The 25,723-nt window shown below is 35.5% G+C and overlaps 1 protein-coding gene across 4 annotated transcripts; it reads right to left on the bottom strand.

Moving 5' to 3' along the window:
* Positions 1 to 1,567: 1,567 nt before the first annotated feature.
* Positions 1,568 to 25,383, bottom strand: LOC145681253 (uncharacterized). Of its 4 annotated transcripts, XR_014130753.1 has the most exons (3): positions 24,820 to 25,381; positions 13,437 to 13,631; positions 12,254 to 13,048 (listed from the first exon to the last, which is right to left on the bottom strand). XR_014130753.1 is itself a non-coding variant. In XM_081752817.1 (2 exons), the coding sequence occupies exons 1-2, from the start codon at positions 25,245 to 25,247 to the stop codon at positions 4,088 to 4,090; spliced, it is 1,248 nt and encodes a 415-aa protein (XP_081608943.1). In that variant the 5' UTR covers positions 25,248 to 25,383; the 3' UTR covers positions 1,568 to 4,087. The 4 variants fall into 4 exon arrangements, 3 of the variants coding, with proteins under 3 accessions (XP_081608943.1, XP_081608946.1, XP_081608947.1); XM_081752817.1 differs by lacking the exons at positions 12,254 to 13,048; positions 13,437 to 13,631 and adding an exon at positions 1,568 to 4,907 and having other exon boundaries at positions 24,820 to 25,383; XM_081752820.1 differs by lacking the exon at positions 13,437 to 13,631 and having other exon boundaries at positions 12,258 to 13,048; positions 24,820 to 25,378.
* Positions 25,384 to 25,723: the final 340 nt, after the last annotated feature.

Raw genomic sequence — 25,723 nt, 5'->3', positions numbered from 1 at the left:
ATGAGGGTTAACGAGGGCGAGAAGAAATTTCCAGTAGGAACGCGAGGGCGATGGACAAAAATTCTCATGAGGACGAGTTTGAACGAGGTCGAGAGCTAACTTTCACTGCGAGGGCCAATTTTAAGCATGAGGGTGAGGGCAAGCGAGGGCGATGGACAATTCCGATCGCCAGAGCGAGGGCCAACTTCCACTACGAGGCGAGGATGATGGACAACTCCCTTCGCGAGGACAAGTTTCCGAAATGAGGACAATAATGAGGGCGAGGGCCAACTGCCACTGTGAGTGCCAGAGTGAGTGAGGTCCGAGTAAAATGAACATTATGTTCCAAAGAATCGAGTTTAAGAATGTGTCCACGCTTTCTGTTATTCCTTCAACTTATTGATCAAATTCCGGAATGAGGGAATAGTAGTAAAAGAGAAAAATAACAAGGAGACAGAGTCGATTGGAATAAAACTCGAAAGGAAAGAGTAGTGCGTTGGACTAACCTCTGCTGTGTGAAGGGTGATGCATCTTACTTACTTGAAGTCGAACTCTATATGCTACAGTGAGTCTCAGCAAAAAGATTAAGTCCCGCTATATCTTGATTTATCGGAGACTGCTTAAAACACATCCGATCAGTTCGATAGTTCATGGTTTTTTGCTAACCGGAACTTATCTATGTCATCTCTAGACTCCTTATATAGTCTACCTAATAGATTAACCTAAAGTAAGAATAGTGGAAGAGAGAGAACAAGGGGACTCCAAAGCAGAACAGAGGAGGTGGATCTGGAGTGGAGCCACAAAAGTTGATGGTATGAGGGAGTGGAGGGAGCGTTCCAAACGAGCTACACCAGCGCCACGGTTCCATCTGGCGGCAAACTAAGAAAATCCAGCCAGCTTATTAGCTATAGAAATGCTTCGCCAAAGATGTTTTTCATATCGTCGCTTTCAATACATAAGGGCTAAGCCGTCGTAAGGGGACACGTTCTTGGGTGTCCCAAAACCCTTGATTAAGGCAATGTACACGTACATTGAATCTCCACTGGACATATTTAGGCATATGTACGCTGTATGTGTTGCCAATTACCTGTTTAATTTTTTGTTATAACTGTATTGATGAATGTGTATGTGTAACTGAATGTGAAGGAATTAATGGCAATATTGATGTCTTAATATGTGATTTTATTTCAGTTTCGTTGGTGAAGACAGTCAGTTGAAAATTACAAAAAAAAAAAAAAAAAATCCTATCGAGGACATTTTTGATGTTTAAATATGTTTACTATACGTTTAACTTGAAAGATTTTTTTGGACAAAAAATGAAAGGTTCATTTGTGGGCCAAAATTATAAATCAAGTGGACATAATAACCAAAATTGAAGTCAATTTCGTACAGTCAATCGCGTAAATACAGTCAGTCACTCCTGTCCATTATAATTTAATTACATGGAATGCATGTATTCATAATTATACTATCAAGCTTTGCCTGCACGTGGGGAAGAATTACACGTATTATAGGCGCGAGGAAGCAGTGTTTAATTCTTAGTTTTGTAGTAGATATTATCTTGAAGAGTAAAGCCAAACCAAGGGCGTATATACTTTTATCTTTATTTGTAGAAGATTTTTAATATGTAGTTGAGTAATTCTTAACAGTTGTTTGGTTACTTAATGTATTCCAGAGTTAATGTAATACAAATATAATATCCGCGTAAAAGTCAAAGACCTGATTGCTGAAGTACATTTTACAATGTTTCTCGAAATACTGCTCGATTGGTATCCACTTTTTATATAGCCTTTATTGTAGACTTCAATGTTTTGACTTGGTCAATTTTGTTTCCACAGGTACGTTGGTATGACGAGCTGTTTTAGCGCTATAGACGAAGCATGTAGCCAAAATTAGAGGCGTCTCCTAACGAAAAGCATTTCGGTAAAATCAAGAGGTTTCTTGTCTGGAACTAAGGAAAGAAAAGCAACCTCTTCTACTGAATTAATGTTGTATATTGTTATATTAATATATACGTTTAATGGATGAGTTCGGCACGAGAAAACTATATTTTTACCTATAAGATTTCCCTTACGAGCTGTCTTTAATTTGGACATTCGACGCCTCTTCACATCCATAGTCGCACACACAGAGATTGTCTAACATCTAGTGCACGTCCCTCTATATACTTATGAAACGTCCCTCGATATACGTATGAATCGTCCAGTGGACTAAACGTTCGTTTTACCTGCGTTTTACGTCTACGGCAGAATACTGGGTGTTTGTGTACGTTCATAAAGCTCAGTTACTGACATCCGCACGGCATACATTGCACTTTTATGCAGGTACGTATCTGGTGTCCACTGGGCACACATTCTAATTCCTGAAGGTTTACTGGAAAAATTTTCGACAAAAGATTTACCTCTATTAGGGTTCACATCCATGACAAATGAACGTCTATAAACGTACACATCGATGTCTTGATCACATATACTGAAAATCTACTTACGTCCGCAATACCCCTCACTGACCCACTGACTCTTAAAAAAGCGGACATCTAATGGACGTTGCATGGGGTACTATTTAGATCTATACAAACGTTCAGTGGACATCCTCTTAGTGTTCTGTTAAGGTACACAATATGTTCATGGTTAAGTATCAATGGATGTTTACTTTCTCATGGACGCAGTTCGCACGTAACATGTTGGTCCATCTTCCATTCATTTAGACGACCTGAATCGGCTAAATTCCTGGATCATTTTTGAATGAGCCTGTGCTGTGTGGGTGTTTTACAAAAATTGAATTTGCGAGAAAAATTTATAAACTCATGGTACCTGTGAGCTTTATAACCTTCATGTTTTAATATCTTTGCAGTGTTTGATCTTTTCCAAAATCTTTCTTCTCCACACTCCTTCGATATATCAGCTTTCTCATTAGTGTGTGCTAACATATGATTTGCCAAAATTGAACTTAAACCAAATCACTTTTCACAAACTGAGCTCTTTTTTCTGTGTTAATTACTGCCTTCTGCCAAATGTTAATTTTGCACAAATCGTATCCCAAATTTTTTGCATGGGAGCTCCTTCACGGCTAAGCCGTTACCGTACGCACCTTTGGTGTGGGAATCCTGGGTTCGATTCCCGGCGGTAGCTCGTGTTTTGGATACCACGCTTATAAGAAAGTCCACCTAGTCTCGCTGCAGAACGGGACATTAAACTCAAAATCAACTTCAAACTCTTGCCATTGAAGAGAAATTTCACCTATATGTATTAACGTATGTATAAACAAATGCAGTTTGACGAAAGCTGTACTGACAGTCTTGGAGTGTATGAGGTTTTTTAACTGTGTATCAAGATATGTTTAGTCAAATTTGAACGTCAAAAAATATCCCACACCTTTGTGATAAGTAATGTTTTTCACAGGCATGTATCAACGTATGTTTAACAAACTTTGATCGTTCACTAAATTTATTTCGACTTTTCGCACGTGTGAAATTTTCCACCTGAATGTATTAACATGTGTGCAGCTCTACGTGAACGTCGAAAAAATTTATTCCTACCCTCTTAGCATGTGTGAGGTTTTTCACCCTGTAGGTATTAACATGTGTGCAACAAAATTTAAACGCTGACAAAATTTTTTTCTACGCTCTTCCCATTTATGAGGATATATGCATGTATGTTTTAACTTGTGTCTAGCATATGTGAATTTTTAACTTGTATGTATTAGCTTGTGCCTAGTTAAATGTGAACGATCAATAAATTTTGACATTTGGATTAACATCTGTCTAGCTAAGTATGAACGTTGACTAAACTTCTTACCACAGTCTTTCCTTGTGTGAGTTTTTTCACCTGTATGTATTAACATGTGTATGGCTAAATTTGAACGCCGATTAAATTTCCACCACACTCTTCGCATATATGAGTTTTTCACCTGTATGGATTAACATGTGTGTAGCCAAATGTGAACGTTGACTAAATTTGTTGCCGCACTCTTTGGATGTGTGAGGTTTTGAACCTGTATGTATTAATATGTGTCTAGCTAAATCAAAACGGTAATTAAATTTTTTTTTCCACACTCTTGGCATGTGTGAGCTTTCTCTTTTGTAAGTATTGATATGTGTCTAGCTAAGCTAGAACGCTGACCACATTTGTGTCCACTCTTGGCATGTGTGAGATTTTTCATTGGTATGTGTTAACATGTGTCTAGCTGAAGATGAACGATGACGAAATTTTTTGCCGCACTCCTTGCATGTGTGAGGTTTTGCACCTTTATGGATTAACATGTGTTTAGATAAAGATGAACGTTCTCTAAACTTCCTACCACAGTCTTTGCACGTGTGAGGTTTTTCACCTGTATGTATTAACATGTGTTTAGCTAAACTTGAACGTCGATTAAATTTCCCACCACACTCTTGGCATATGTGATGTTTTTCACTTGTATGGATTAACATGTGTGTAGCCAAATATGAACGTCGACTAAATTTTTTGCCGCACTCTTTGCATGTGTGAGGTTTTTCTCCTGTATGTATTAACATGTGTCTAGCTAAAGTTGAACGCTGACAAAATTTGTGACTACAGTCTTTGCATGTGTGAGGTTTTTCACCAGTATGTATTAACATGTGTTTAGCTAAATTTGAACTTCGATTAAATTTCCCACCACACTCTTGGCATATGTGAGATTTTTCACCTGTATGGATTAACTTGTGTGTAGCCAAACGTGAACGATGACTAAATTTTTTGCCGCACTCTTTGCATGTGTGAGGTTTTTCACCTGTATGTATTAACATGTGTACAGCTAAACCTGAACGGTAATTAAATTTGTTTCCACACTCTTGGCATGTGTGAGGTTTATCATTTGTATGTGTCAACAAGTGTTTAGCTGAACATGAACGCTGACCAAATTTGGGTCCGCACTCTTTGCATGTATGAGGTTTTTCATTTGTATTGATCCTGTAATAAATTCAGTAAAATATTGAGTGGAAGTCTAGGTACACTATATGGAACAACAAAGAAATGCAGAAGTTACCATCTAAAATAGAACAACAAAAATATTGAATTTTTATCGTGAGGTTTTTCAAGGTAATAATAAGTTTTAGAATGGCGAAAGTGCTATACCTCATAACTCACCATAACCAAACTTTCAGGATAGCAATAAATCTGTTCTGATTTTACAATTATTTGCGATACCAGGTTTTAAAATTTATTTTTTTCACGTTTTTCTTTACCGGGTTTTCGTTTACGATCTCTCACACGCACGTAGAATCAGATGTGGGAAATTGAATGCACCCAAAATCTAAAATTTCATAAAAAGTGGAGATACGATGTTTTGCACTTTCCCCCCATAAACTGATTTATAATACTATTGTAATATTACATAAAATCTTGTAGATATTAGGAGAAGAGAACTATTGAGGTGTTTTAGTATCATTTCTGCTCTCCAAAGAAAAGCATGTCATTTAACTTGATATCTCAAATCGCAACTACATTTATCTATCAGTTATCGGATTTCACTCAAATGCATACTACCACCTTACACCATGGAATGAACATCTGATTAGAGGTAAAAATGGTGGTACGCTCTCACTGACAGTACTTGTGTACTAAATCAAAAAATTTTTGTGGTATATAATTTAGCAATTCCGAGAGATTTTTGCAATTACAACTACCAAAACTGTTCGTATTATGACAAAGAAAGAAAACAAGACTATAACCATTTTTAAAATTTTGTACAAAATACGTCATTTCAAGCAGTATGCTAATCTCTACTAGTGCTTCTAATATCATTTGAATGCTCTGAGATATTAAGATTTAAACCGTTATACAATCTTCAAGTCTATTGATATACATCTAATTGAAAAAAGCACTCTTATAAATAAGAACGTTTGAGAATGCTACGCCCTGAATATTAACAAAACGAAAGAAACATGGTATACATTTAATTATAAAAGAAAGGCAGCTTTACTTTTTAAAATAAGTTAGCTATTTTGTTCAGTACCTACCTTTACCTGAGTTTCTATCATGTTGCTTTCATTCAAATTGGTATTATAAGGAGACAAGGAGGATCAAGAAATATACATAAAAAATTATCATCTCATGTGTCATTCTTGTCAAAGAAGGAAAATTAGCATAAGCTTATCCTTTAAAATAAACGGGTGAATGCACAGGTGTATTGGAAAATGCTATATTTAAGAGGGAGAAAAGTAACATTCAACATAATATTTATCAGTACTTACAGTTGAGATACAAATTTTCTGCTATAGTTTCAGGAAACATGTCAATACCTTGAAAGTATACTTTACACAGATGAGCACTTTGTCTCCCCATTTTGTTACTTTTTATTGTCTTTTTACGTTACTATCATTAGAATCAGTGTTCTATGAGTAAGAGAAAAACTTTACGCCAAAGCAGAGTATCTGACAAGTGGACTACGTTACGAAGGTGAAATTTACAACATACGAAGTTCGACAAGAAAGTAATAAGAAAATTGTTTCAGCTTCTGCTGGCAACGCTGCAGTGTGAAACCGTCGCCAGAGAGTAGCCTTGGGCCTGCTCCAATAGCACAGCACGTGGAACGCACGAAATATTTTTTATTGTGAAGTTAGAAGTTAAAGAGTGCGATCGTATGTTCGACCCGTCACAACAACGGAAGCACGTAATATTGACCAGTGCTACGCAATCGCCTTCTGTATGAAACTTGGTGAGACTGCCTCGATAACGTACCGGAAGATTTAGCAGGCCTTTGGAAATATACTGTTACCAATAGCAGAGGTATATTGTTGGTACAAAATGTTTGCGGAAGGCAGAACAGAAATCGAAGATGAACATCGTAGTGGGCGACTTACAACAATATGGATGGAAGAGAGCATAGAGAGGGAACTTCTCTGAGAGGATAGACGATTAAACGTGAAAATGATTGAGGATAAACAACATAAATCGAGAAAATGTGCGTCTGATATTAACTGCCTCGTACAAGCTCCCTTACCCGGTTTGTAGTGGCGGTTCAAGTTTGGAGGGTTTTTAAAGATCACTTTAAAAAGACATCTTCTTACGTTATTCTCGGGTCTCGTAATTAAAATCTTTACTGAAAACCAGTCGGCAAGTGTTATTGGCTTTAAGGAACGAAAACGAAAAATTCCCGTTGTTTGCTAAATACATAAAATTACCATATGATTTAAATTCGAGGGCAGATCGATAAACCACAAAATTTTTTCTCCCCAAGTATTCCAGCTGAAATGGATGAATTGCATGACGAGATTGTTTGAAATTTGTGCTACAGAGATTTCTTTGTTTTCCTATGTAGCTCTAGCGACACAAACTTGAACTACGAAAGAAAAATGGCGTCCTGTTACTTTCCCTCACATGTGAAGAGAAGCCAGTCATGATTAGATTTCAATGAATCAAAGGGCATACACCAAGAGAACATTACTGTAACATGCGTACCGTATATGGGGACGATTATATGGACTGTTGCAATGTTTCCAGTTATTGTGCATTCCCCCAAGTTCCAGACACCCGGTAACCGCTTCAACACCGCAGATTATCAGCGCCATCCAGCCAGCAATTCTAAGTGACCATCGTGTGCACGTGCGAACCTTATTGCAGAAATTCAACATTTACTATGCTGTAGTGTACGACCTTGCTCAGGACACATTGCAATTCCATAAAGTTGGTGCTCGCTAGGTGCTTAAGAACTTGACAGATAACCACGAAGTTCAGCGAATGATGACATGCTTGGATCACCTAACGCGTTATGCCATCTGTATGCAATCGTGGATGTCTTGGGCATACTATTAGACGCCCGAGACCAAGCACGTCTTTATGGAGTGGAAACATACTGGTTTCCAACTCGACAAAAACTAAACGTAATTCAATTTGCGAGAAAAGTGCTTGTGACAGTGTTCTGGGACGTTTGTAGTTTTTTGGGGGGATTTGATAAACACTGGACAACTGTAAATGCTGCAGCGTAAATTAAAACTTTGGTTAACGTTGCGTCGTAACCTGCGTGACAAACTCCGCTACAATAATGGTGACAACGTCAAACTTCATCATTACTGCCAGTCCACAAGTCTCTTTCGTCTCTCACTTTCACATCTCTGTTCTCATGAAGAAATTCCTCACCGGTCAAAATTTTGCGACAGATACGGAAGTGAAAACAGCAGTCCGCACATTCCTATACTCCACCATAACAGACTTTCATGAACAGAGCATCCTGAAACCGGTACCACGCTTATAGAAACGTATGGAGAAAGTTGGTGACTGTAGAAAAGTGGATCAAATACGTAACTTTTTTTGTGCTTTGTCTGGTTTTGGTATATTAAATTTTTTTGGGAAAAAATATTGCGCGTTGCTTTCCGATCTGACCTCCTAATAAGATGTATTGCACAGATATTCATTACACACCATCAGATGCAGTTTAGTGATCACAGCTTTGCCAGCATATAAAAGAAAATAAACTAGGATACCTACATTTCTGTTGGAATGTCATGAAAAATTATTCAACTGTGAACCCATACATCTTAAACACTACATATAGACTAGTTTCGGTATTCTAACATGTAAAACGTCTAAAACTGCAGAAGGTCTCGTGGCACAAAATTAAAAAAAAAATCAGGCAAACAAAATATTTTCATCATTATTCATATAAATAACGCAATTTCCCGTTTACTTATGTGAACTGGCAAAACGGGCCACAGAATCACATTTTTTTCTTAAGTAAATCTAGTTCAAATTACCAGTTTTGTTCGCGAGTTAATAAAAAAAAATATTCAAAGGAGAGCAGCTTGTGGAAATTTTTCTTCAGTACATCTACTTAGTTTTAATGGCTTATACATGGTATAACATTTTTTACGCGATAGAGGGATTGAAAATTATGATACAATATTCTTAATGTTGGATTAACACTTAACTTATATAAATATTCAAAAGGCCGAAAGTAGAAAAGAAGAACACATTTAAAATAAAAATTTTAAAAAAAAATATCGTATTTCGAGGATTCACCAACGGATTCCGAAGAAAATACACATTAAACTTATACTTTCTTAGTTAAAGTTTCTTTTTCTTTGTAGAAATGCGTCTTGAAACTGGTCAATATTTCAATCCAGCCAAAAGTATGACTGTGAAAGTGCAACGATTCTGAGCCAGTGTACAATAAGTTTACCCTGGCTCTGTATACGGAACGATCTCTGGAATTCAAAAGTTGAAGTTAAGCATTGGTATTTTTGATATACTGTTTTAGAGGTATCGGGTGCTTGTTTCACTGGCTACAAGCAAAGAACTTATTGTGCATACGTTCACGAAATTATGAATGAGAACCTAAAGAGTTAAATATTTCCAGCAGACCCGAGTTCCAACAGAAGTTTTGATAGTAATTTTTGCTGTGTAATTTTACCTGCATACGTGAGAACTGAAGAAAATGCAATATACTCTTCATCGTTAAACTTAAGTATACATACGGTAATATACAAAACACAGACACCCTGTGATTAAGTGGTCCCGTAGGCTCATGGTGTCAGAAAGGAAACCACCTCTACTGGATATAATCCACGATTAAACCAAGCTGCCCTGGATTCCTATCACGAACTTTAATAGGCTCCTGTTGTATAATACTCTCTTGTTGCTTCTGACCTACAAACCCGCCTACATAGTTTTATACTTTCAGAAGAATATTACAATTTCCATGCATATTTCTGTCGCAAAGTGAAACTATTAACTTAGACATTTTGTTTGCAATACTTTTGTAAATATATGTGATATCTTTCTTTTATAGACATCGACTATACATTTAGCGACGTGAACCTTCATTTACTTCACATAACGTTAAGTAACTTACTCAAATTTAGTTTTGAAATTTCGTAGGTCTTCTTTCCTGATGTTATTACCCATCTATATAATACAATATATTGCACAATGTAATGTTATTCAGCTTAATTAAAGGCGAGATAGTTGGGTAAATGATCCCTTTTTCAACGTAGTATTGCATGTGCATTATTTACAGTTGACATATCTTGTGAATCTGTTCAACAGACAGTATTTTCTTTCTACTCGATTGCAAGTAATGTTTACAGGCCATATGTTAAAAATACAACTGTAGGTGTGTGATAGGTCTATACAAATATCTACATTTATCTCCATGATTACATCAACAACTATCACTTACATAAATTATTATAAATCCAAAGGAAATTTCTTCTACAACACACCACTGGTATTTTGCTTTAGAATTATACAAGCTAGTAAACTTTTCTAACACACACATGAATAAAATTCATTGAACGGGACGAAAGTTTACTGATATAATTACACATGTACTAACGAATATATTATTGGATACCAAAAAATGTGATCCAAATTAGAATCGAACTCACGACCTTACACTTGTAAGTCCGGTGCGTTACCGGAAGCTAATACAGAGTAGTTCTGACGTATGATTACCGTTATGCTAGAGGCTGTCGAGCTCTTCAGCATGGCTCTAATGACACGTTAGAACGACTCTGCATAATGCCCAATAGTTTTAGCTTTTATTTATAAGATACTTAGCAAAATGATAGAAGCGGACAAAGTATTGCGTACATATGAAAATGAGGAAATAAAAAGCTGTTTAAAAATCTCACAGAAATATTTTGTTTACAGTAAGAGAACTACAAATGATCAAGTTAAACGAGTTCGTGAAATGCTTTCAATTGATTGAATAAATGATAGGATGTGAGCGAATGTGTAAGATATACAAGGTAAATGTCGAAACGATAAGAACGTAGCGTGGGTAACACATATATCATTATCTTAATGACGAATTAAATATCGTTGCTTTATTTTTGGATAGTAGTTAAAATAACAATCACTGGTGGCACTGGAGGAAAAACGGGTGAAGGAGCTACATCTTGCTTAAAATTCGCACGTCTGCCACAAATCTGTTACACTGCTCGAATGTTTTCATCTATGACTAGGAGTCAACCTAGTGACAAATATTGCACGAGTCTTCAGTACCAATACCCAAGTTAAACAAGTGAATATAGATTTAAAGTGTGAAACTAAAACTTCCAAACTAAGCGAGTTCAATATTCAGACTGGAGGTAAAACATCTGTAAATACTGGTTGCAATAGAAAACAATGTCAAAAATAGTGTTTGTTCTTTGGACATTGATTTCATGTAAAGAAGGGGTTATTTTCCCTTACTCTATTAATTCTGTGAAAATAAATGTTGAAAACTATCGTTAATTTGAAGTACTTAGAATTTGAATAGAGGGTGGAGGGATGAGATAGAAGCTACACTTGGGACGCTGAAAAGGTCTGAAATACATCTCTCTAAATCTTTTTGAGTCTTTCTCTATGAAAATCTGATAAATGAAGTACTAATACATTCAACAACTTCCGGTTTCGATGTGCTGCTGCGGGTTGTGAGGTTTTATATAAGAAACAGAAGTTATATGCTTTCCAAGTATAATTTGTCGACATCTATTATCATTTGGGTTTTATTACGATAACTTTTCAAACCAGAAATGGACAATTTCAACCTCTTCCGGTTTCATCTTAGAGTTAACGTAAAACAAAACCAATTCTTGTCAAATTAATGAATTAAAAAAAAAAAAACACTCATATCGATATGTTTTATCGTTTTTGTTCTATAGATGTGTTAAAACTGGTAAGCTTGAAACAATTTCTGTTTTGGAACAGTGTAGTCGATGGTTATGCTTACTTGTCCTGAGACGCAGGAAATGGCTGAAATCTTTTTAAATAAAATAATTACACGCTGTTTGTTACAATTTTCGTTTTACGTCGATAAAAGTTGAAACTGGAAAATGGTAATTTTAAACACCTATGGTTTGAATAGAGCTTCAACGCAAAGTAACGTTTTCTCGACCAGCAAACTCGAGTCGAAGAACACATCCATATTTCTTACCGTTTTGGCTCTACGGAAATCAGTGTTTAACCCTTTACTGTTCACTATGACTTAGAGGTGACCAAAAAATCTCAAACTTGTACAAGATGATATATAGGCACTCTATATCATCTCTACTGATTTTGAAAATTTTCCCGCCAAAACTCTTCGAGTTATGAATTGTTACCATATGATTACATTGTACAATATGCCTGTATTCATAGGTGTAACCATATGGTAACATTGGTCAATATGGTGTGCTTGTCATGTAAAAACCATTTCTACTAGAGCAGTACGATAGCAAATTGAAATATAAGGCCAGCTGCAAAATACTGAATATATTTTAAACAGTGTTCAATTACAAACAATACTTTTGTGTTACAGCTCCTAAATAGTCATGTTATCAAATATTTGGGGCATATAATTACAACTTACAGACACTTGTCAAGAAATGATGGTGACTTTTTTAGGGCCAGTTAGTATAAAAATGACAGTGTATTTATTTGGACTAAATAAATTACAAATAATGGTTATGGTATTGGATGTTTTCTTGCACTGTAATGTAGTGCTTATGGACATATTTCTTTTCCATATAATAATATTTTTAGAGCAGTATAGCTAGTTTCTATGAATGGAATACCAGGAAGCAGTTTTTGTTTTTATTTCAGTAAAAGACAACCTTGCATCACATTTCATAACGTAATTCGACTAGTACCACATTTCTAAACCGGCACCTTCCTTTAGACGTATGGATAGGTCAGTGGGGTATATTATCTGTTGTAGTATCATCACTCGGGCGAAGTTTTCAGTGGTCGACCTGTCTTTCCTTGCGGTTTTATTATCGATTCTACAGAGGACCGTTCTCTCTTTGGTTTCCCATACGTAGCAAGTGCGTACGTAATATCAGAACGATATACCTTCAAATATATATCTAATTCTCTAACCATTTTACGGTCTCTCCTGTATATCAGTCAGCTGTTTACTACAGCCAAGTCTAGGACGTAGCCGAAGATTTTGAGGTACCAATGTTTGGCTTTCATTGTACGATAAATTATAGTTAGCATATTTGATTTATTCACTGCCCCTATATGTTTGTTTTATCATTTGATAATAGCTAGGCACTAAACATGCACTTTCTCTTTAAAACTTTGGAGTCAGCATCAGAATCGATTATGTCATCTGGTAGAGATGTAAGACCTTTTGGAATGCTATTATTCTGAAAAAAAGAAACAAAGGTAAAATTATTCTAAATCTGATATTTTTCGATTGTCTTTTTATGAAGTAAAACCTTCAAGCATGAAATAGATTTTGGTAAATATCTGGATTCAAACAACGTGATTTAGAATTGTATTATGCTTCATAGAATTTACTGAAAATACCAGTAGCAAGTTATAGATATTACGCCAATGGATGTGAATAGTGAATATGTAGGAAACAAAAAGGGAAGGGTTTTTATCCACTTTCTACTAGTAGTTTTGAAATGTATATTCAATATCAAGCATATAATATGCTACAATTTAGCAGCAACACAAAGAAAATTTGCAACAGCAGAATACTTCTACGAGATGCATAAACATATATAGGTGCTAAATGATTCAACATACCTCACTGTCAGGTACATAATCTTGATCTTGAGGAACTTAGGTCTTCATCGGATTCGGACGAATCAATGTCAGGCAACTGCGATGAATCGGATATGACACCTGTTGCTCCTTAAGACTTTTTCGTAAAACACATTGACCGAGATACAATCCCCATCCATTTTGAGCGACGACGAACTGAACTCTGAAATGAACAAACTAAAAAATATAATAAGTCAGTAAGCTATAAATTTATTTCTCATAGATCAGCGTTCAGGATAGATCTGGGTAAAAGAAAAAGGGGTACACAAATTGTACCTAAAACACATTTACATTTAACGATATCCCATATAAAAGTATTATTAGAAATGGTGTAATACCAACAAAACCTTTACTGACAACGCCCCTGATCACAGTTCACTAGATTTACGAAAGCCGAAAATGAAAATGGACACTCCTTAATGAAACAAATTGATGAACCAAACTCTAATATGGAAAATTTCACAGAGTAAAGACACATAAAGCATTTGTTTCATGTATGAATATCGACAATTCAGTAAATACACTTGTACATAAAATCGAGAAGAATACAGCTCAATAAATATTATAATTTTATTTCCTCATTGAACAATGTAACCATATGTTTACGTGAGGTTTAACAGCCCTAAACGTACTCGTAAAGTGATATAATTGATAAAATTAAATTTAAAATCTTTCAGTTAGGCTTTATAAACAACTAGAAGTCAACAAAACAAAATTACGGTTACTTACCTAACAACCAGGAATATTTCCTCTTCACCCTCTGTGAATTCTGGCTTCTACTAACAAACACAAAACATCTTTCCCTCGTAAAGTTACCCGAACCCACTACAAGGTGTCAGAACGAGTCAGCGTACGAAGCGGAAAGGTGCAGCCATATGGTAACAATGACCAACAACGGAATATTGAATTAGCGTTTACGTTAGACAAGTTCGATTATTTTGTAACCATATGGTAACGAAAAACAGTAAAGGGTTAAACCGCAATGGTAAATCTAAGATTTCCGTTTCTCTTATAGTGCTGTAAATAGTCAGGTTGAACCGTTTGAAGAAAATACTTCTCCCTATCTACTAGTGTTTGTTGTGTGGCGATAAATGTTGAAACCACACATCGTTATTTCTAATCACTTCTTGTTTGAATAGAATCTCAACGCAGGAATTGAACATGTTCTTTAAATGCCAAATCGATTGCAAGAAACCGCAAGTTAATAGCTTTTAGCGCTTCTGCTGTAAAAAAAATCAGTTCTGAAATCGGATGTAATTGTAAATGGGATCAACTTGCCATTTTAAAATTCTTTGAGTTTTATGTTCAACGTTTCCACCGGCTAGGCTAAAGGAGACAGTGATGGTAAGAAATGAAAGAAATTGTGGAATGATAGTAGCGGGATGGGGGAATAAGCCCGACATAACCCACGCACACGGTGTTTGTCCAACACAAAGTTCACTTGGCAGCACTTGCGTTCGAAACAAGGACCCATGCACCAGAAACGAACGCTCTACTACTGAGCCAGTGCGTCCTCACTTTAAGAATGTTGAGGATAGTCATTATACATTGTGTTGCGAAGCTGAATCCTCTGCACAAGTGTTTCTCGTTATCATATGTTGCAATTAAACGCCGAATTGTTTTCACAGACCCGCATTACCCTACCTGCTACCGTTTTCGTTTTGACACGAAAATGAAATCTAAGTGTTATGCCACACGCTTATGCCGACCAGGCTAAACGGGACAGGGATTATGAGAAATGAATGAAATATCGAAACGAAGAAAATAGAACCCCAAGGAAACCTACTTACACGGTGTTTGTCTACCACAAAGTCCGATTGGCGCAAGCTAGGATCGTAGCACTGCCTCGGTGTATCAGAGGTGAATGTTCAAAAATTGACCCGTTTTAATTAAAAATTAAATTAAATGAATTCTTTAGATTCACGTCTCACGAGTATGTCGGCTAGTCTAAAGGACAAAGGAATGATGAAAAAGGAATGAAATATTGAAATGAACAAAAAAGAACCAAGAAAAATCCACATACACACGCTTGTCTGTTATTGTTCAGAAGCTATAATGTTGAAACTGGAAATGGTCATTTAAAAAACTAGCGGTCGGAATAAAGGCTTAACGGAGAAAATGGAACCTACATTTGGGAACTGAACCGATTGTAACAAAGCATATCTCGATATCCCTTACCGTCTTTTGTAGATAGAAGTCAATATAGAATAGAATTATATTATTAAATTTCAATCACTTCCGAATTTGCTAGATTGTTGCGCGTGAAGTATGTCCTCTTTAGACCGTCTATTGAATGTAAAAAGAAGACATTTGTCAATATCTGTTATCGTTCCCGTTCTATGGTGACAAATATTTAAACCGAAATATCATACTCGGTTTCAGTCGCTCCGGTTTGAATAGGAGTTAGCAGAAAATGTAAGAAGCTGAAGTAATAGTGAATTTGAACAACATCCGGTTTTGACAGAGTTAAAGACAGTCATGATACTGAATCGTTAGAAACAATCGCTTCTCGTTGTGTGTTACAGCTACCTTCTGTGGCAATAAAGGCTAAAATCAAAATGACTAAACTGAATGAAGTTCGGTTTGAAAACAGGGTTAACGGACAAAATTGGACCTATCCTTAAGACACTGAAATACTTAAAATAAAATCATCTTGAAAGCCTTGACCGTTTATCTTGTACGGGAATCAGTCATGAACCGGACGTCATAGTAAAATTGAATTACTTTCCGTTTCGGGAGAACTGAGCGAAATAGCGCAAGTAGTAGAGCGTTGCCTTCGCATTCGGGAGGTCTTGGGTTCCATTCCCGTTGTCGACCATCCTGACTGGTGTTTTCCAGTCCCCCTCAGTCCTACTAGGCAAATACCAGGATAGAACGAAGTAAATAGGCACTCGCCCACATCTTCCCTATTCCTTTTGATTTTTATTGTTGTTGTTAGGTATCCACTATAAAATGGCCTCTGAGCTGTATTTGGTAATTGTTAAATAAATAAATAATTTGAATAGCCTTGAATGTTGTGCTAAGACGATGAATCATGCACAAACATTCGTTTCTCGATATATTAAAATTTTCTATTAAATATATTAAACTTATGCACGTAACACCTTAAAAGTCTCAAAAGCTGCTTTGGTTTTATGGACATTATGTAATATAACTTACCAAAAAGACTTCTGTATACACTTCAAAAAATTAGAGATGGTATTATCTCAGATTCAAAACCATTTTCAGAAATGAAAAAAAAAATCCTTGATTTTAATTTTATTTTTTACCAAAGCATACACGAAATATTTCTACAAAATGCAGTGTGATTCATTCACTGCTAAGAGATTACAAAAATATTTATTTCACTCGTATAATAAAAGTAAAATAAGGCCGAAAGTAAATATAAATGCAAGCTACAGTGGCGAGAATAATCCGCATAATGTCAAAAGACTTTTCAAACCAAACAGATAAAAAAAATTGATTATTTTGTATCTAGGGTCATTCTCACGTCCAAAATCTAGAAAAACAGCAACACATGATTTATTTTATTCATCTAGTAATAAAGACGACCTCAGGTTCCATTTTCTGAAATTAGAAGAAAAAAATGCAATACAGAAGATGGTTGAAGCTCAAAATATACTTGAAATAGAGCGGTTGGGAAACTCTTCGTGGCTTGTACTAGAGATCTTTTATGTTTCCTAAATTCCCAAAAATGATATCAGTTTATGTCACTCACCGAAAAAATGACAGGATCTCAATTTTAACCATCCGCAGTTACAAGCCGAAAAGCAGCACTTTAGATGCCCAACCTTCCAACAAGATTATATACAACGATCAAAAATGTTTTCATAGCTTGCCAGTAGAGTTGTCATGTCAAATATATACTTCGACGATAGTTTCCAATAAGGTACAAACAAGATATTCTAAGCCAGAATGTGTTTGAAATAGAACGAACCAAACTCTGTTTGTAACTTGTAGCTAGATACACTCTTACATTTTTCTCACATGCGGAAAGATAAAGCTTAAATTTACGACAATTATCTCATAAAAATTACAAGATAAAAAAATTATACGTTTCGCATTTTGAAGTTGAATGGTTCCGATTAAAAACTACAAGTCTAGAAAACGTTACGAAAAAGTTACCAATCATTCTATTTGAAATGTTATCGAACTTCGAATTTGTAATGGTAGATTTTCTGTTTCTCAATGCAAAGGATATAATTTGAAATTTTCTTATATCTATTGCGTGAGTAATATATATATATATATATATATATATATATATATATATATATATATATATATAATTTTGTGCAAACTACTGTAAAAATGTCATCAGATACCAACAACGAAATTCTCTTCTTCTTCTATTTTCCATTTATTCTAAATTTTGACCTGTTATTTACGCCAATATGAAAAAAAAACTATCATGGAAGTGTTTCATTTTAAATAATCATATTGAAATTTCAACAATGAAACAAATTGAGTTGTTTTTCTTTTTAGAATTTGGAAAAGTGTACGAAGGCATAGGTATGAGGCATGAAAAAATTACCAATAATTCTATTAGATACACGCCTTGAATTATGAACGATTAATGGTTTATTTCTCTTTTAATATAGGGTACAATTTGAAATCACGTCAATTTTGTTAGACCAATGTAATGGGTTAATATCTTTTCTAGAATCTATAGGAGTGTAAATATCGACCTAGATATGTCACGACCTATTTCCTAGCTTTTCCTCCTTGAAGCGGGTTTCGAAACATTTTGGATCATTGGCGATATTCTCAATATTAAAGAGGGAAAGTATTTCTGAGATTTGTTCTTCATATTAGTAAATAAACTGCACGCTGTGATTTCCTCAAATATTCAACGAGTATGATTATCAATATATATTTTGCAATTATATTTCTTGTGTGCTTTGTTCAAAACTAATTTAAAATAAATAATTCTTAATGCACTTGGTTAGCTAAAAATTATTGTGAACTGCATTAACTTCTGTTTCATTATTTCCAGTTGAAACACCAGCAGTTGCATGAAAATAATTTTTAAAAATGCTGACGAAAATGCTCCGTTTTGATTACAAAATATGTTTTTTTATGTTCTTCTGTCGGTTATCCATATGCAATGGACCTCTATGGTGTAAAAGACAATAGTACTGATAACGTTACTGAGGATATCCCATTAGAACGAGTTATTCGTAGCCTCACATCAATCATAGAAAATAATGCCAAGCACGAAGTCCCTTTCTATAATTTCTTCACGTCTTATGACGTTCCTTTAGAATTAGAAGGAAAAGGCAATCGACTAACAAAACAATAAGAGATAATCGTGTTCAACAGTGTCCTGTGACTCCACAGAAAAACTTGTTAAGGACGAAGGAGCAAAGTTTGACGCCAAAAGTGATGGTTATGTGTGCTTGGTAAGGTGGAATTAGAGTGCGTTTGTAATTGTTGGTTCAAACTGTTTTACAAACTTGCCAGTAGAATCAGTGAGGAGATACTCTAGTGTACATAAAATAAAAGTTCCAATTAGTCGACCATTTGTTATTCAAAAGTACAATGAAGGAATGGGAGGAGTTGATGTTATGGATGGTCTTCATGCATCATACACACCCAAACTCAGTTCCAAGAAATGGTGGTGGAATTTTTTCAATAATGCGCTCAATTTAGCAGTTGATTCTTCTTGGAAATTGCGTTGCGAATTTAACACGAACAATGAACACACACATCTAGTTTTTGAGGGAAGTTACCATGGGTCTTCTTCGCATTGGAAACATGGCATCAGTTAGGACAGGTCCAAGATCGCATATCCCTATCGAAGCTCGAAACTCTGACACGCATTACATTGTAGATGCATCACAAGAACGATGAGTAGTGTGCACATCTAATACAAGAAAAATGTGTTTTCTGTGTCAAGAGAGGTTACATCACAAGTGTTCTCCAAAGTACCATAGGTTGTAAGCATCTTTTCAAAGACCTGAAAAAAAGACTTTTAGCTTATGCTCAGCAAAATTCATGACTATAAATATACCACATTGACCTGACACCTAGTCTTCCGTTTCAGGCGCTGCTATCGGCTAAAGAATTCCACTCTCTTTCGCTAAGGATCTCTCGCTTAGCAGCTGCTGAACACTTATTGGCTAAACGCATGGGTGTCGGGGTGTGAGCTTTTGTTCGAATTTTTGCCACGGCTCAAGACATTTTGGCAGCATAATAGTATCGAATTTGAAAAACTTTTTTTGCTATTATAAGTTTTTAAATTTTCTAAAAAGTACTAGTTGTATAGTTTATCAAAAAAATACAAATAAATACAGGTACATATACTAAGAGTAAGTGAATTGTAAGAATAGTAAATATATATCTAAAATAAAAGCTCTTAGATATTCAAGTGTACCCATACGTAAAAACGTCGAGCCCTCCAATATATATTTATCCTCATATCTACCACAAATGTAACAAGAGAAGAAACGTTAGATATATTTGAGTTTGCTCTGTGTATAAACAATGTCTTATACTTTCAAGTATTAATATATGTAATGTGTAGGGAAGATATGCAAATCGTATTTCGTATATATATATATATATATATATATATATATATATATATATATATATATATATATATATATATATATATATATATATATATATATATATATATATATTTGGTCTAGGAATTAATTCGTGCGGTTGGACAAGAGATGGCGCAACGAACGGAGCGTCCCACAGTTCCGTGTATCCACATGTGTTGCAAACCCCTGTCATCGCGTATCGTTCGTAGTATAGGGCAGTGGATTAAAGCGTCAACAACACCAGTTTGTAGTTAAGTGAACATGGCGCAATTTCTGCCTGATAAAGTGTTTTTGCGGGGTGTCCTGCTGCATTACTTTAACATGCAGGAAAGTGCGACTGAAAGTCATCGTATTTTGGTGGAAGTGTATGGTGACCATGCTCTAGCTGAGCGAACGTGTCAGAAGTGGTTTGCACGGTTTAGAAGTGGTGATTTCGGCTTGGCAGACCAAGAGCGAGCTGGACAGCTAAAAAAATTTCAAGACGAAGAATTGACAGCATTGCTCGAGCAGGATTCGTGTCAAACGCAGGAACAACTTGCAGCAGCATTAGGCGTTGATCAAACAACAGTCTCCAAACGCTTGAAAGCCATGGGAATGATTCAAAAGATGTCACATTGGGTTCCACATGAATTGAAAGACAGAGACGTTGAAAGACGAAAAACCATTTGCGAATTGCTGCTTCAACGACAAAGCAGAAAGGGGTTTCTGCATCGAATTATTACGGGTGATGAGAAGTGGATCCATTACGAGAACCCTAAACGAAAAAAGGCCTGGGTGAAACCAGGTGAACCAGGTCCATCACAACCAAAACGAGATATTCACTGTGCAAAGGTTATGCTGTGCATATGGTGGGATATGAAAGGTGTGGTGTACTATGAGCTGCTGCAACCGGGTGAAACTATGAATGGAGAACGTTATCGACGACAATTAATGCGTTTGAAGCAAGCTTTGGCCAGAACACGACCAGAACGGGAGAACAGACATGATAAACTTATTGTTCAACATGATAACGCTCGCCCACATGTCGCAAAACTGGTCAAAACCTATTTAGAAAATGTCGGATGGGAAGTTTTATCCCACCCGCCGTATTCACCAGACGTTGCTCCTTCGGACTACTACTTGTTCGATTGCATGAACAACGATTTGATTGGACAGCGGTTTACTTCTTCAGAAGATATCGAAACATGGGTCTCTGACTGGATCGCTTCCAAGGATGAGGACTTCTTTCGCCACGGAATCCGTACATTGGCTGACAGATGGGCGAAAGTGGTGGCTAGCGATGGACAATATTTTTCTTAAGGTATTTATGTATTTTGTGTTTGTACTACAGCTTCAATGTGTGTGTACCAACCGCACGAAATAATTCCTAGACCAAATATATTTATGCGTGATTTTGTGTAATGAAGTCATAGAAACGTGGACTGTGTGAAATTCATTAATGTAATTGAATAATTAAATAATTAGAGAAAGTGTTGTGAAAGTAAAACTAAGACGTTAATTCTGCAAACGCGAGGTATCAATGTACCCAAAAGGGACAATCAAATCACAAAATGTTGGCCTGTGGTACGCGACAAATCAAAACAGAAATTTAATTAGGGGTGAAAAAAGGACAGAAATTGAAAATTTTGAATAATTGGCAGCTGTGGATCCATGTCCGGTCCTTAAACGGTTAGTGAATTTGCGTGTGAAAAGTGGACTATATACCACGTGAAAGCTCCAAAGGCACAAACAGTTCCAACAACTGACTGAAGCAGAAACAGTTCCAGGAAGTGACTGAACCCATAACAACCGATTGAAGTCACTGCCCGAACCAAACTAAAATCTTGACACAATTCCAAATAATGTTTTAATAGTCTAGTACATAGATATCGTAAATATCTTACTTGTAAGATAAATACGTTCATAAAAATAAATTAATCAAAATCGAACCTGTTATGCGCGGAATCATACACAAAGAAACTAGTAACCATTGTAAATGAAATGAAGTATAAATGTAATTGTCGCGGTACTAGAGAAATATCCGAGACTTAAGGGATCAACACAATTGCAAGATTTACGTTAGTAATGTCTTATATTGGAACACAAATATGTAAGAAATGACAATATATTGGAATGTTTCATACAACATCTTTACTAGCGTACAAATACACAATTCAGCATGAAAAATAATACACTTTAGGCCATTTAGACTGATCTGTCCTATCCTTGTTCACATGTATATTGACCATTTGTGACAAGCCTGTTCCCTACGCAACACTTCGCTCCTTCTCCGGCCAACATGCTGCGGTTCTGCCCTGACTTACATAGCCTTACTTCTTTCTAGTGGCAAGCCAGCACAATTTGATTCGTGTCTTTTACATAATAATTCTTATCGTATACGTACACTGGAGCGCTATGATGTCAAACTATATGGATGAGTGCAACTCCGTCCCCCAAAAATGATTTTGAAAATAAAAAGAGCCGATTTTCAGCAAACGAAGTAAAATATGCAATGAGTTTATGTATAGGTTTTTCAATAAATAATACCTTTTTTTAGTTAGACTTATGTTTTATTACTGACTTTGGAAGTCCTTCGGAAAAGTGGCGTACTCGAGATAACGTGGGGATAAAATTACAAACATCTATACGTTTGGTCCGGTATAAAAAAATCACGTTTGTTTTTCGGCCACTATATATGGAACAATATTGCAAAATACCAATATCAAAAATATCTACTAGAATTGTGTGTTTGAAATGTGTATTCAATTTTAGGTAATGATTCCTCCATTAAGATGGGTGCAAGGATAATTGGGTGGGAAGGAATTTAAAAATGGGAATATTCCCGGTTTTTTTCCCCTGGCCTATAATTTCCCGGGAAGGAATTTATTTCCATTTCTTTACTTTATGTTCCAAATTATAAGAACCATATGAATAATTACTTTATTTTAATATACTATGATTTACTTCTAAGTTTTAAAGAATTTGGAGGTTAAAAAAATTAATATTATTTGACGATACTTTATATAACTAATAATACGATTGTTTTAAGTTCCATTTCCATTTGCACTAAAAAGTAAGGTAATTGTTTACAATTGGGGGGCCAAAAGTAGCAAAAAGCAGGATGATTTATGGAAGAAATGAGTTGATAGGGATGTTAAAGTAGTCAAGAAAGTTTCGAACACATCTTTTTTAGGGCAGTAGGGAATTTATACAAAACGGAAAGGTAAATGGAAGTGATTTATGTGGGAAAAGAAAGTGAACTGTTGGTAACGAAGATAGAAAAGAACGTGCCATGCGGGGCTCTAACCCGCCTTCATTCGCTAACACTCGCTCTGCAACGCTGTCTGAATTTAATATTGGTAACGTAATTTAACGCATGAAAACATAAAACAAACGCATCGGAATAGAATATCGCAAAAAGGTAGGTGCAAAAGCTGGCCCCCAATGCTAAATAACAGCTAAAATTAGCAAAGTACTAGTTTACAAATGATGAAAAGAACCATTTTGTAAAATAATTTATAATTATGTAGAAATAGAGATGAAGTAATATTAATAAACCCTGAACCACCATTAGTAATAGACGTCGGGCTGTCTCCTCTCTCTGACTCGAATTTCTGAAGAACTACTAAACTCATTTTACATGTGAATTAACGTATGGAATTTCGAGAAATAGGTAGAATGATAGATCGTGTATGGCAATGTTGCGTGCTAAAATATAAAGATAAGTAAGTATCTTGCAAATTTTGTGAACATAAATATGTATGCGCAAATATTGATAAATTGGTGAGACATGTATCTTCTAGCATTTACCCAATCTAATTGGTTTATAACATTTATAAATTTAATGTGTTTATAATATCAGTAATTGAGTCAAGTCGAGCAAATCCACTTACATATAAATTAAAACTGTTACTATATAATTTTTTCACACATATTTAATTGATAGAACATATTGTAAATATTCATTTGTGCGTACTTTCTAGATATAATAAAAGGCTTGTGTATAGCCCGCTCCCCCCAGTTCTTTGTCACCGGAACTGGAAGAGTCAGTACTACTACCACTGCTATTGCCAGTGCTGCTACTACTACTATTACTACTACTACTACTAATACTGCTACTACTACTACTACTGCTACTTATATGGAGAACAGATCCCAACCAACCCCTGCGGGGCTTCTAACCCGTTCCTACCACTACTACTACTATTGCTACTAACTGCCACTACTACTACTACAATTGCTACTTACTACTACTACTACTACTACTACTACCGCTACTACAACTACTACTACTTATAATAAAAGAGCTTCCTTACCGCTCATTATGAACTAGTATGAATCGTTAAAATCACTATGATTTGTTAAAAATCACTGGGGGGATCGGGCTATACTCAATCCTAATAAAATGTTAATAAAGTAACATAGTACCGTTCAGAATATACATTTTAAAGAATCCTCTGTGGACAACAGTAATAATATGCTGTGATACAATAAAATTAACTCAACTTTGAAATCATAATATAGTAATAGAATGCAATTTTCTTTCTGATTGTACATAAATTCCCGGATAATTTCCCATTTTGGGAATCTTCCCGAAAAATATCTTCCCGGGAATTTACCCATCACTAGGGTGCACTCAATTGTGTTTCTGGGTACAACTAGTCTACGTGTGCCGCGCCACTTCCAAACTGTTGATTATTAATTTACGTTAGACGTAGGACTACCTCCCGTAACTATTTCTCGAAAAGTATTCCTTACAACTATAAAATTTCGTACCCATGTATCTGTATTATCAATCTGAACCAGTTATTGTACATAAAATTTAACATTACCTTTCTGTCCCAACTGAATTTGAACTACTTGTAGTTAATTGCTTGTAGTCATCACAGTAAGAAGCGCAAGTCTCTTCAACCTCTACTTTTCTTAGTGTTTCTATATTATTTTCAAAGGCAGGGTCTTTTACTGCAAATTCAGATTTCATCATACCAATGTTTAATTTGACATCCGAAGAATACATAGCTACATCTTTCTCTCTTGTTTGCTCTCCTTCGGTTGAAGATAATATTAATTCTTTGCTGTCAGTTATCATTTCGTATGTCCATCCTTTCCCTTCGAGTGGATCTTCCTGAGGAAAACCATAATCAATTTCTTCTTTGTACAAAAATTCCAACTTAACAGATGCTTCACCATCCATTATGGCTACAAATTTAATACGAACTTGCAACTGTGCTTGATACTTCCATTTTATTTTATGGTGCATGTGTTAATGAACTGGCTTACAAGAACGTTCATAATAGCAATTTTATACTTGCAATCAAACATGCAATCACATCTACAGAGTAATTACTCCAGTGTTGCCAGTGTCCTTAACTCGAGAAGTCACTACTGGGCCGCCAAAATTCCGCCACGTTCCGCTACCCTTACTGAATTCCGCTATTTTCACTGCATTATCAAATTAAACATAAATGGTTAAAAAAAAGAAAGAAAAGAACGCTGTTAACAAAAGTGCAAAATATTTCACAAATTAATACTAGGACTAAATTCTAAACGGAAACCCTGATTTAGTACTTCACTAAATTTCATGAATTAAAAAAAAATAATTTCAGTTTTTTTTGGAGTTAATATTATTAAAGTAAGGGTCACGGTCAATACTTATCATTCTTTTATTATAATTTTGTTTATTAACATATTAAGGAGAAGCGGATGCTCAGTGGTAGATCGTTCAGCTCGGTCCCT

This window comes from Thermobia domestica, chromosome 3, assembly GCF_964235325.1.
Source record: "Thermobia domestica chromosome 3, izTheDome1.hap1.1, whole genome shotgun sequence".
NCBI classification, from domain to species: Eukaryota; Metazoa; Arthropoda; class Insecta; order Zygentoma; family Lepismatidae; genus Thermobia; species Thermobia domestica.
Note: the sequence above shows the minus strand (reverse complement) of the source record. Positions and strands in the feature narration are given on the sequence as shown.

Coding starts and splice junctions, on each gene's coding strand:
- LOC145681253 (XM_081752817.1), bottom strand. CDS start 25,247: ATGCACCATAAAATAAAATGGAAGTATCAAGCACAGTTGCAAGTTCGT. Junction 4,908..24,819: donor AATTCAGTTGGGACAGAAAG/GTAATGTTAAAT, acceptor AATTTATTACAG/GATCAATACAAATGAAAAAC.